The sequence below is a fragment of the Rhamphochromis longiceps genome, linkage group LG5 (genome assembly GCF_057381845.1).
Source record: "Rhamphochromis longiceps isolate RC_006_pf linkage group LG5, R_longiceps_female_GT1.1, whole genome shotgun sequence".
In the NCBI taxonomy this organism is placed as follows: domain Eukaryota; kingdom Metazoa; phylum Chordata; class Actinopteri; order Cichliformes; family Cichlidae; genus Rhamphochromis; species Rhamphochromis longiceps.
This window is the reverse complement of record NC_140561.1, coordinates 42,555,022-42,566,313: the sequence shown is the minus strand read 5'-3', so window position 1 is coordinate 42,566,313 and position 11,292 is coordinate 42,555,022. Positions and strand designations below refer to the sequence as shown.

Below are 11,292 nucleotides of genomic sequence, written 5' to 3'. Positions count from 1 at the left end.
TTGAGCTCTCGCTGGCAGAGCTGGGACCACAACTGAGGAGGCAGAGGACTCAGCTCCGGACTTTTGAGGGACTGTGCAGATCAACTCTGTGAGGTTATCTTTAACCTCAGTCTCAGCCTGGAGAGGGTCTCCATTCTGTGGAAGACCTCTTGTTTGGTGCCTGTCCCAAAGACAACGCAACCCAAGGAGCCAAACCACTTCAGACTCGTTGCCCTGACTTCAAACCTGATAAAGACCATGGAGAGGATCATACTACACCACTTTCGCCCACCAGTTGGGAGAGATCTAGACCCGCTGCAGTTTGCCTACCAGCCTAACATCGGGGTGGATGACGCGGTTGTTAGATTTGTATTGTTGATTGTCATTTATGCTTAGAAATATTTACTTATATATGCTTAGAGTTTTGTAATTAGTTGTAGATTGGTAGAGGTTTTGATCCTTGATAGTCTGCAAACTTTGTGTGTATTAGACAGCACTTTGGGAGCATGAGAGGTCATACCGTGTCTTATTATTTTATGGTAGGATTAACGTAGTTGCGTCTGTTCTAGTCTAAGTGCTCTTTGTTTAGATGAACTGCAGGACTTCCTCACCGTGTTATCTAGGATGAACCATCTAGGGTGAGGGGGAGGCTACCCTCTTCCTGACCAAGGATGTTTGACCCTTTGATCAGCAGTCCACACACACACACACACACAGGCAAGGTACTCTTTGTGTATGTAGACGTCATATGTTAATGAACTTATGCATATTCATGTAACCTCAATAAAAGGACAGTGGTATGGAAGGGACGGACGAGACTAACTGGAGTCAAGCGGTTGTCCAGTTCTCTCCCGTGCACGAGAAACATGAAGAAGTTTGCCTACTTGTGTCTTGCTTGCAGTGTAATTATGTTGTCTTAACGTTCCAGCGAATAGGTTCAAGCTACAAACCTATCATTAATTGGTCCTTCGAGCCGGAGGGTCAGCGCTCGTTTGCATGTATTAGCTCTAGAATTGCCACAGTTATCCAAGTAACGGATGAGCGATCAAAGGAACCATAACTGGTTCCCTGACCGGGAATCGAACCCGGGCCGCGGCGGTGAGAGCGCCGAATCCTAACCACTAGACCACCAGGGAACCAGTTATGGTTCCTTTGATCGCTCATCCGTTACTTGGATAACTGTGGCAATTCTAGAGCTAATACATGCAAACGAGCGCTGACCCTCCGGCTCGAAGGACCAATTAATGATAGGTTTGTAGCTTGAACCTATTCGCTGGAACGTTAAGACAACATAATTACACTGCAAGCAAGACACAAGTAGGCAAACTTCTTCATGTTTCTCGTGCACGGGAGAGAACTGGACAACCGCTTGACTCCAGTTAGTCTCGTCCGTCCCTTCCATACCACTGTCCTTTTATTGAGGTTACATGAATATGCATAAGTTCATTAACATATGACGTCTACATACACACAAAGAGTACCTTGCCTGTGTGTGTGTGTGTGTGTGTGTGTGTGTGTGTGTGTGTGTGTGTGTGTGTGTGTGTGTGTGGACTGCTGATCAAAGGGTCAAACATCCTTGGTCAGGAAGAGGGTAGCCTCCCCCTCACCCTAGATGGTTCATCCTAGATAACACGGTGAGGAAGTCCTGCAGTTCATCTAAACAAAGAGCACTTAGACTAGAACAGACGCAACTACGTTAATCCTACCATAAAACAATAAGACACGGTATGACCTCTCATGCTCCCAAAGTGCTGTCTAATACACACAAAGTTTGCAGACTATCAAGGATCAAAACCTCTACCAATCTACAACTAATTACAAAACTCTAAGCATATATAAGTAAATATTTCTAAGCATAAATGACAATCAACAATACAAATCTAACAGCGGTCACCTGCCTTCAATACAATCCAACCCTCAGTGCTAAGGGAGAAGATGCAGGGATTGGTGGGAATGGACCATCAGCTGTCCTCGTGGATTATTGACTACCTCACCAGAAGACCCCAGTATGTGAGTGTCTGAGGTGGTAGTCTGTAGCACGGGGGCCCCATAAGGAACAGTACTCGCCCCTTTAATCTTCACCCTGTACACTGCGGACTTCAGTTATAACACAGACACTTGCCATATCCAGAAGTTCTCAGACAACACTGACATTGTGGACTGTCTGCTGGAGTACATCGAGCAGGTTGGGGAGGAGAAGATGTTGTCGAAGCTAACATCCATCATGGACAACAGCTCCCATCCCCTGCGTGAGACTGGACGAGCACCGAGCAGCTCGTTCAGCAGTAGACTTTTACACCCACAGCGTAGGAAGGAGCGCTACCGCAGGTCATTCTTACCAGCAGCTGTCAGACTCTATAACACTCATTTTATATAAAATCTTAATATAAATGAGTAACAGTAGGTGGACATTAGGTAAGACTGCACTTTTTGCAGCGATCTCGTATAAAAAACTATTCGGCGCGTATATAAAACAGGTCCGCGGCTCCGAACCGTAGTAAAGGGACCTCTGGCTAATACGCCTCTTAATGCGTGTTTTGTTTGGGTTTCCACCGGCATGGAATTACCAAAAATAGAGAGGACATAGCCGAACATATGAAACAGGAAAATACCGCTGTGTAACCCATTTATTTCAGCAAAGCATTCTGAATACTACCGTTTTAAACGGTAACTGTAACAGAATACAGTTACTCATATTTTGTATTTTAAATACGTAACACCGGCACATGTACTCCGTTACTCTCCAACACTGCCTGTAAAGCACTCACTAACAAAACAGGAAACTGAATATCTGCTGAAACAGATCAGAGCCCCTGGAGCTGTACCCAAACTGGAAAACCTTAAAGGTTACTAGCAAGTCTCCTTAACTGAACATGCTTCCAACATTTAAGCCATCATCAGATGACTTTTTATACTCTCATAGCATTTGATATCAGTAATGCTCATGTTACCTTTCAGAGGCTGATAAAGTTCTGAGTGGCCTCTCCAACTGCAGTGCCTATTTGGATGACCTGGTGGTTTATCCGGAAACTCGGCAAGATCATTTGACATGGGCAGGTACAGCCCATGAAGTCCAACTTTGTTGCGCTTAAAGATTATTCCACAACTAAAACAATGCGTGAGCTGCATAGGTTTCTGGGAATGGTTGGTTATTACAGCAAATCTGCAGAAATTTCTCCTCCACGGTCCAACCATTAACCATTAACTAGTCTTAATTGCCCCTTGGGAATAATAATATAAAAAATAAAGTCTTTCTGATTCTAATCTACTGTCCAAAGGTTGATTTTGTTTTGTCAGATGAGTGTCAGGGTGCTTTTGAAAGTGCTAAATCCCTCCTTTGCCACACCCCATGCTCGCTGCACCTGAGTTGACCTGACCTTTCAAATTGGAAGTTGGGGCTGGAGCAGTGCTGTTGCTGGAAGATGTGCAGGGTTTGGACCACCCCGTTTGCTATTTCTCCTGCAAGTTTAACAAAAATCAGCTCAATTATTCCACTATTGAAAAGGAAACTATGGGTTTGTTGTTGGCTCTTCAGCACCTCCAAGTTTACCTGCAGTCCAGTATTTTGCCTATCGTTGTGCACACTGATCGTTTTCCTTTCACGTATATTCAACGTGACAGGCTCTGCTGACGCAGGAATACACTCTAGACATTCAACATAAAAAGGGAACTGAAAATATTCTGGCCGATGACCTTTTCAGGTTGTATGATTTTTGTTTTTGTTTTTCATAAGCTGAAAAACGCTAAAATTTAAGTTTTCAGCAATGCTTACCATATTTAGAGAGCCCGATTGGCAACAAGCATTAAAAGTAATCTTCCCCTGATGTCTACTCTGAAATCACAGCAGCAGTAAATTTGCAGCAGGTCTGTGAAGCATGGAGTTACTGGAAGATTATGTCTTATTTATTATCTTTCAAAATACATAAGCATGTGTGTTAGCACTGACCTATCAAATCGTCCATACAGTCTTCCACAAACACCTGGGGAAAAAACAATAACCTGCTAAAGATTACATGTAGTAGATGAGCAGGTGCAAGCTGATAGTGTCACAGTAAGAAGATGCTCCAGTGACCGTGCAGAGTCACATTTAGTTAAATAACCAGAATATTAAAAAACATATAAACAGAGTTCATTGATACTGCTGCAGCCTCTAGAGAGCAGAATAAGATACAGATCCCATACATAGCCAAAGTTACCTGAAAGCTCGTGGTTCACCTGAAAGTTAAAACCCAGCAGCTCCGGATCTACTTCCTAAACTTTGGACAGGAAGTAGATAAACAAACAGCAGTCTGGTCCATCTTTCCAACTTTTCTTTGTTTAAACGATTAACAAATGTATTGGCGAGCTGAGATTATGTGATTATTTTATACATAGAAACAAGCAACCAATCAGGTGAAAGCGTGTCCCAGCAGTGTGCCAGTTGGTGACAGTGTGGACAGATGTTTGCCGTGCAGAATCTGTCACGTAAATCGTACCATCATGGGTGCGGCCGCTGAGCTCTGTACACAATAATCCTTTGCTGTGAGCCTCCAGCTGGTGGTTTAAATCTTTATGTTTACTTTTTATTCACATTTTGATGAATACTTTAAATGTTCTGCTGGTTGTGACTCTGGATTTCTCGCAGCTTCATTTGGTTCCAGTCCAGGCCCGGTCCGAGTGCGGCGACGGGGCACAGAGCTCGGAGTCGGAGTCTGACTCCCCCTCAGCGATGTAGGACCGGACGGCGGTGCAGCAGGCAGCTCCTCCCCCACCATGGCGATCTCCCAGGTTGTTGGAGGAGTAGAATCCATTGTTGAGGAAGTCCAGGTTGTCTCTGGACTGGGAGATGGAGAAGCCACTGAAAGAACGCTCCAGCTCCTCATGGTCCACCGATGGAATGGAGATAGAGGTGTCACTGTCAGGCTTCCCCTCCTCGCCTCCTCCTCCCATCCCATTGGACCCCTCTCCTGCCCTCTCCTGTTTCTCCGCCCCCCCTCGGTCTCCGGTGCTGTGACGGTTCGATCGGTTCCCACTGTGTCTCTCCCCAGATGGAGGAGGGGGCAGTCGAACCAATGACCCATCCCCCACCGGACTTGGAGTATTACCCTGGCTACGATGAGGAGGGGGCGGAGCCTGCTGGTGGAGCTGGGAGCTGATGGGCTGCCAGGAGGTGGAGGGAGGACATGTGGGGGCATTGTAGTTCCTGTGTCCGGTGGAACTGCTGGAGCGAACCATCTTCGTCACAACCCGAGCCTTCTCCACATGTTCAACTGGCAACCCTCTGTGTGTGCAAAATGTAAACACATTAGTAAGTAACCGCCATTTTATCAACAGGAAGTTCTGAGATTATCAAAAGGAAGTTGTTTATGAACAGCTAGATCTAAGGTCAAGTGGAAGATAACAGATTCCTTTTTGCTAAAGCATATAGTTAGGGCTGGACCAGGTGACCCTGAATCCTCCCTTAGTTATGCTGCAATAGACGTAGGCTGCCGGGGATTCCCATGATGCACTGGGTGTTTCTTCTTCACTCACTATGTATTAACAGACCTCTTTGCACTGAATCATATCTGTTATTAACCTCTGTCTCTCTTCCACAGCATGTCTTTATCCTGTCTTCCTTCTCTCACTCCAACCAATCACAGCAGATGGCCCCGCCCCTCCCTGAGCCTGGTTCTGCTGGAGGTTTCTTCCTGTTAAAAGGGAGTTTTTCCTTCCCACTGTCGCCAAAGTGCTGCTCATAGGGGGTCATATGATTGTTGGGTTTTTCTCTGTATGTATTATTGTAGGGTCTACTGTACAATATAAAGCACCTTGAGGCGACTGTTGTTGTGATTTGCCGTTGTATAAATAAATTGAATTTAATTGAATTGGATGGTCGGGCCTTTAGGTCAGGTTCAAGTTAGATTAAAATTGGGAAATATTTATTATATTTTTCTCATCACTACTGTGACTTTGATGACGCTACCCTTTACTTGTATTTTCATTTACATTAATGACATGATGAATGAATAAAAAGACACTGACTGCATGATCTTGGCGATGGATTGGCTCTTCTCCAGCTGATCCACTGGACTGTGATAGGGTGGTGCTGGGTCTGGCTCCTTGGATCCAAAGTAGGCGTCGGTCTCAGCCTGAGGGATTCCCATTCGCTGGATATAGATATTAACCAAAAAGTCGAGCTTTCTCTCCATGGACAGGACCTAAGTGAGAAAACACCAGCAAAACAGACTCATGTCTGAAACCATAGCAGAAAAGCCACCAGGTGTACTCTTTATAGTCTGTTGGTTACCTGCTTCTCCACCTTCCCCAGGCGTCCCATCATGCTCGGGTCTTCAGGTAGCTCCTCACTGGCTGCTTTGGGACGATCCTTATCTGCAATTGGTGTTCCTCTGCCAACGATCTGATCCACCCTGCCAGTCAGGAGACAGAGTGAGTCAAGCCATTCAAAACCTCATAAAGTCTTACTTCACGCAGTTTTACCTAGACTGGAGGTTCTTGATACGGGCGAGCATGTCCAGGTGTCCGGCTGAATACTGTTCAATCACATCCATGACATCATAGGGACGAAGACTTTCCTTAAACTTCCTCTTGGATACCATGAAGCGCATGATGCTAAGAGAGGAAACAAGACAGCCAGCAGTCACACCACTTGTCTGAAATCAAAAAACCGAATCTGAATACTTAGAAGATATTCTGGGGCTTTTCTGTACAGGGTGCTGTGTGGTTTCTTTATCCAAGTCCTGGTGACTAGTTTGAGTTTACCGGCATGCTTTGGCATGAGTGCCTGGATTGCTAATGAGGTCAATCAAGTCTTGACCACATCCATCTACAGTCTGTGGAATGGAGATAAGGAATGGTCCATATCTCTGCTTCAGTCCTGAAAACTGTGGCTCACAGTCCTGCTGGTAAGCTCTGGGCTCAGGGTCACCACAATGGAGAAACACGTTAAAAGTAACGGTTTGAGCTTGGCCCAAAGATGAAGACCAGATCAAATCTACAAAGAGCAGGCAAAGACTGTTTCGTTCTCTGACAGTCGAGTCAACCAGAACTTTGAATGGTTATCTTTAAAAACGTCAGCGATACCTGGGAAAGAACAGTAACGTTAGGGTAGGCCACATTGTGTTCATCCTTTTATCACACTTTATAGACATTTATATATTCCATCCATCCATTCGCTTCCGTTTATCCTTTTCAGGAGCCTATCCCAGCTGTCTTAGGGCGAGAGGCGGGGATACCCTGGACAGGTCGCCAGTCTGTCGCAGGGCTAACACACAGAGACAGACAACCATTCACACTCACATTCACTCCTGCATTCACACCTATGGGCAATTTAGTTTCCGAATAACCTATCCCCACTGACTGCATGTCTTTGGACTGTGGGAGAACCCACACAAACACGGGAAGAACATGCAAACTCCACACAGAAAGACCCCAGCCTGATGGTGGAATTGAAGTCAGGACCTTCTTGCTGTGAGGCAACAGTGCTAACCACCGTGCTGCTCCATGATATTTCTATATCTTACTACAATGTTGGTTTTATTCTGTGCCTTGTAGAAGGTGGGTCATGGAAGTCCCAGAGGTAGGGCCCCTCCATTCCCACATGCTTCAGGATCAAAACAAACATGGAAGCTAGCCCACAGCTTGTTTGTTTACATGCTGTTTCTTAGTCTCTGCTCTGAAGTGAGCTGAGGGGGGTAGCATACAGCATACAGCAAACTAAGGACAGCCAACACTTCTGGAGATTCAGCGTACGTCCTGAGGGAAGCTGGTTCTCTTTGAGGAGGTTTTATTTCTACTGGAGCTGCTGCATGTCTCAGAATTTAGTTCTGATCCAGATTCCAGAACCAGACAGCTGGACTGCTGGAGAGCTGCTGAGGCAAGACCTGAAACTTCAGATAACTGATATGCCTGAATACACCAACAAAAAACACATGAGAAATGATAATAACAATAATAATTGTAATGTCTTAGCAGAGGTGCTTTTACAACACAACAGAACACAGTGAAACAACATAAAGCAATGAAGCTAACTGAGGTCAGACTGACTGCTCTTACCCAACAGCTGATGGGGACCTTTGACCCTGGGGTGAGTAGAAATTTAAAAAAAAAATACAAAAAAAGAAATAAAAGTAATGTGAATAAAAACATGATTCAGTGCAGAATAAACAGCAAATAAAGGGTGAGCAAAGCGATGAATGGTGGCAGAAAAACGAATATTTGCAGGAAACTGTTCGTACCAGATGGCTCTAATGGTAACCTTTAACGCTGGGGTCAGGTCCTGAGGGACAAACTCACAGTGGCAGCTCTTGTTGTCATCAGCCATTTCTTCTCCAGGAAGGCTGGCCTCTAAAACGGCAACAAACACAATGGGTGTAATTGACCACACACACACGGGACTGCAGAACCTGTGGGACCCAACATGTCATTACAACCAGAGACCTCAAACTAGTTCACCTGATGTCTGGACAAAAAAAACAAACAAACAACTAAAACAAAACTAAAATGTTGTCACAAACATGACCTGCAGGTGGCAATACAGCCCCTCACGTCATAATGCCCAACAAGACGCCACTGCATGTAAACAAAGTAGGAAATGTGACTCACTTTTATCCTGCTGAAACGCTCATGGTAACCAAAGCTCTGCACACAGACTGAAACCCCATGTCCCTGTTTACCTCTGCCCTGATGGCCTCCCTCTGTGTATTCTGGTGTGTGTGAGTGTGTGCTGACCTGGGGAGCTCTTCTGTCTGAACTCTTCATCCTGCATCTCTATCAGCACTACAGGAGGAAGAGGAGAGAGGAAACACCTTCATCACGGAAGATCACACTCATCATCACAGTCACCCAGAAAACCAAACAATTACCAAATTTTATACCTGCAAGTGTTAGCCTAGATTAGCACACACCGAATGTGCTACCCTAGCTTAGCACATCGAATGCGTTAGCCTAGCTTAGCACACACAGAATGTGCTAGCCTAGTTTAGCACACACAGAATGTGCTAGCCTAGCTTAGCACACAGAATGTGTTAGCCTAGCTTAGCACACACAGAATGTGCTAGCCTAGCTTAGCACACACAGAATGTGCTAGCCTAGCTCAGTGTGACTGGAAGATGAGGAACGCTGTGATCTGAAATGGATGCAGAGCTTAAACTTGACAGTCAGGTTGTAAGATCTAGCTTTTTTTAATGTGAGGCACTTCATCTAAAATAGACCCTATTTTATCAAGGAAGCTTTTTGAGACGGTAATCCATGCCTTTGATACATCAAGGCTGGATTACTGTAACACACTTTATTGTGGGGTTAGTGATGCATCCATCAGGCATCTGCAGGTTGCGCCTAATCCTAACCCTGCAGTGCGACGTTTAACTGGCACATAAAAATCTGAGCACATTTTTAATTAACTCATTTCAGGATCCTTTATAAATCTCTTAATGGCCTGACTGCCCCCCTCCCCCAAACTACTACAGCCATATACACCTGCCCGCTCCCCTAGGTCTGCCAATCAGCAGCTCGTTAAGGTACCAAAGACTAACTATAAATTTAAAGGTGGCTGTGGTTGTGCTGTAGCTGCTCCAAAATTGTGGAATGATCTGCCCTCGCACGTTAGGCAGGCCTCTTCTCTTTCTGACTTTAAAACTCTTCTAAAAACACATTTTTTATTTCAAATTGCTTTATAAAGGTGGTATGGTAAATGGACCCAACAATGGACTATGGGAAGCGCTTCGGCTCCCTTAAGGCCAAAACAGAGAGCATGAGGAGGAGCTTCTTCCCTCAGGTATCTGGTCCCTCAACCAGGTGTAGGACTGGACTCTCTCTCATTCCTGTACATCAGCAACTGTTTATTCCCACACGGTTTATTTGCACAGTTTTATAACTTCTTAAATTTGTTTATCTGCACATTCTATTTGTTTTTATTTATAATTTTTTACCTTCAATTTTACTGTAAATTTTTACATTTTAAACGTGTATATTATGAAAATTTCTGGCTAGTTTAGTTTTATGTTTAGTTTTTTATGGTCGGGCATTGCACAGCAACAAGCATTTCACTGCATGTCGTACTGAGTATGATTGTGTATGTGATAAATAAAATTTGAATGTGTAAATATTAGAAGCAGAGGGAAGTTTATTTGAAGAGCAGAACCAAAGGGATCCCACGAGCTTTTCTATAACGCTGGAAATAGAGGGTTTGCGTGAACTTTACATGAACGCCTTGAACTTGAATGCTAGAAGTCTGATATCACGTCTCAGATTACAGTTCCTGAAACATCCTATCCGGTCGTTAAGTCTGACGTCACTAGCCGTGTCTGGACCTAAACTCCGCTGCAGGTCCATATATCAAACGATCACTATGGCATTACTGAGAGTTGAAAAACTGTCTAAAGTCTTTCATCTTTAATAAAATGATCAGCGTTCTGCTCTACCAGGTGTAACAATTGAGTTTAACATCCAGGCATCCATGAAAACGGAATTTATGACATTTAACAGAGTTAGAAGTTAGCAGGGAGTTAGCTCGCTAGCTTCTATCTAAATACAATATAGCATGTCCTGACTGCGGGGTTTTGGAAACAAATTAAAACGTACAGCTCTGTTATCACTTCCAGCATAAATAAAGACAGAAAATTAAACAGCAGTGACGTTTGTAGGGTTACTGAAGTTTGGCTAGCTGGTATATAATGATGTGCTACGTGACCGCTAGCGACACAGCTATGTTAGCATAATATAAACAAGCTAACTTTTTCCACTCGATAAAAGTTAACGTGAGTGTTCTCGGTGGTCAGGAACAAATGTAATCGCATGGCAGGATGCTGTAAAAGGACCAAACTTCAGCCAGGAGAACAACTGAGATAATCCATCCACAATACGAGGTTAGTCATTCATATACTGCTGCATGGGCTGGGCTGTAGTTACATCCTAAGGTTTTAAAAACTGAGCTTAAATAAATGATTAGTGGTAATAAAAGCCGAGGGAGGTCAACAGTGATCACTGACTGTTTTAGGAGCTTTTTGAGATTAAATAGAAGAAAATACAAAACATTAATTATGTTAACAACACAAAAGCCATATTAAACGCAGACTACTTTAGGCCCGGAAGTAGGATTCGTCGCGTCATCACTGAACAACCGGATAGCTAACTGCTCATTAAAGGGACGTGCACACAGGAAGAGGCTGCACAGCCAACGGAGAACATAAATATCAAAAGCATTCAGGTAAACAATGACACGTGAAATGACTTCGAGGTGGGCGGGTCCTTTTGTTAACCGCCTAAACCCAAACTCTTTCATGGCAGCATTTTTAATTTCTCTTTGCTATTTGGGCTGATTGGGACCTGATGAAT

The 11,292-nt window shown here is 44.3% G+C and overlaps 1 protein-coding gene and 1 non-coding gene across 3 annotated transcripts in view; both read right to left on the bottom strand.

Moving 5' to 3' along the window:
- Nucleotides 1–1,043: 1,043 nt before the first annotated feature.
- On the bottom strand, nt 1,044–1,115 carry trnae-cuc (transfer RNA glutamic acid (anticodon CUC)). Its single transcript has one exon. It is a non-coding gene; the product is annotated as a tRNA-Glu (tRNA).
- A 265-nt stretch (nt 1,116–1,380) lies between these two features.
- kcnq2b (potassium voltage-gated channel, KQT-like subfamily, member 2b) overlaps nt 1,381–11,292 on the bottom strand; it is a 31,888-nt gene continuing 21,976 nt past the window's right edge. For both annotated transcript variants that reach the window (XM_085407760.1, XM_085407759.1), the window contains exons 14-19: nt 8,689–8,736; nt 8,196–8,304; nt 6,439–6,570; nt 6,248–6,368; nt 5,983–6,158; nt 1,381–5,239 (exon numbers count right to left, since the gene is read on the bottom strand). In XM_085407760.1, coding sequence (XP_085263886.1) covers nt 4,606–5,239; nt 5,983–6,158; nt 6,248–6,368; nt 6,439–6,570; nt 8,196–8,304; nt 8,689–8,736 — 1,220 coding nt within the window. In that variant the 3' untranslated portion in view covers nt 1,381–4,605. The remainder of the gene's footprint in view (nt 5,240–5,982; nt 6,159–6,247; nt 6,369–6,438; nt 6,571–8,195; nt 8,305–8,688; nt 8,737–11,292) is intronic.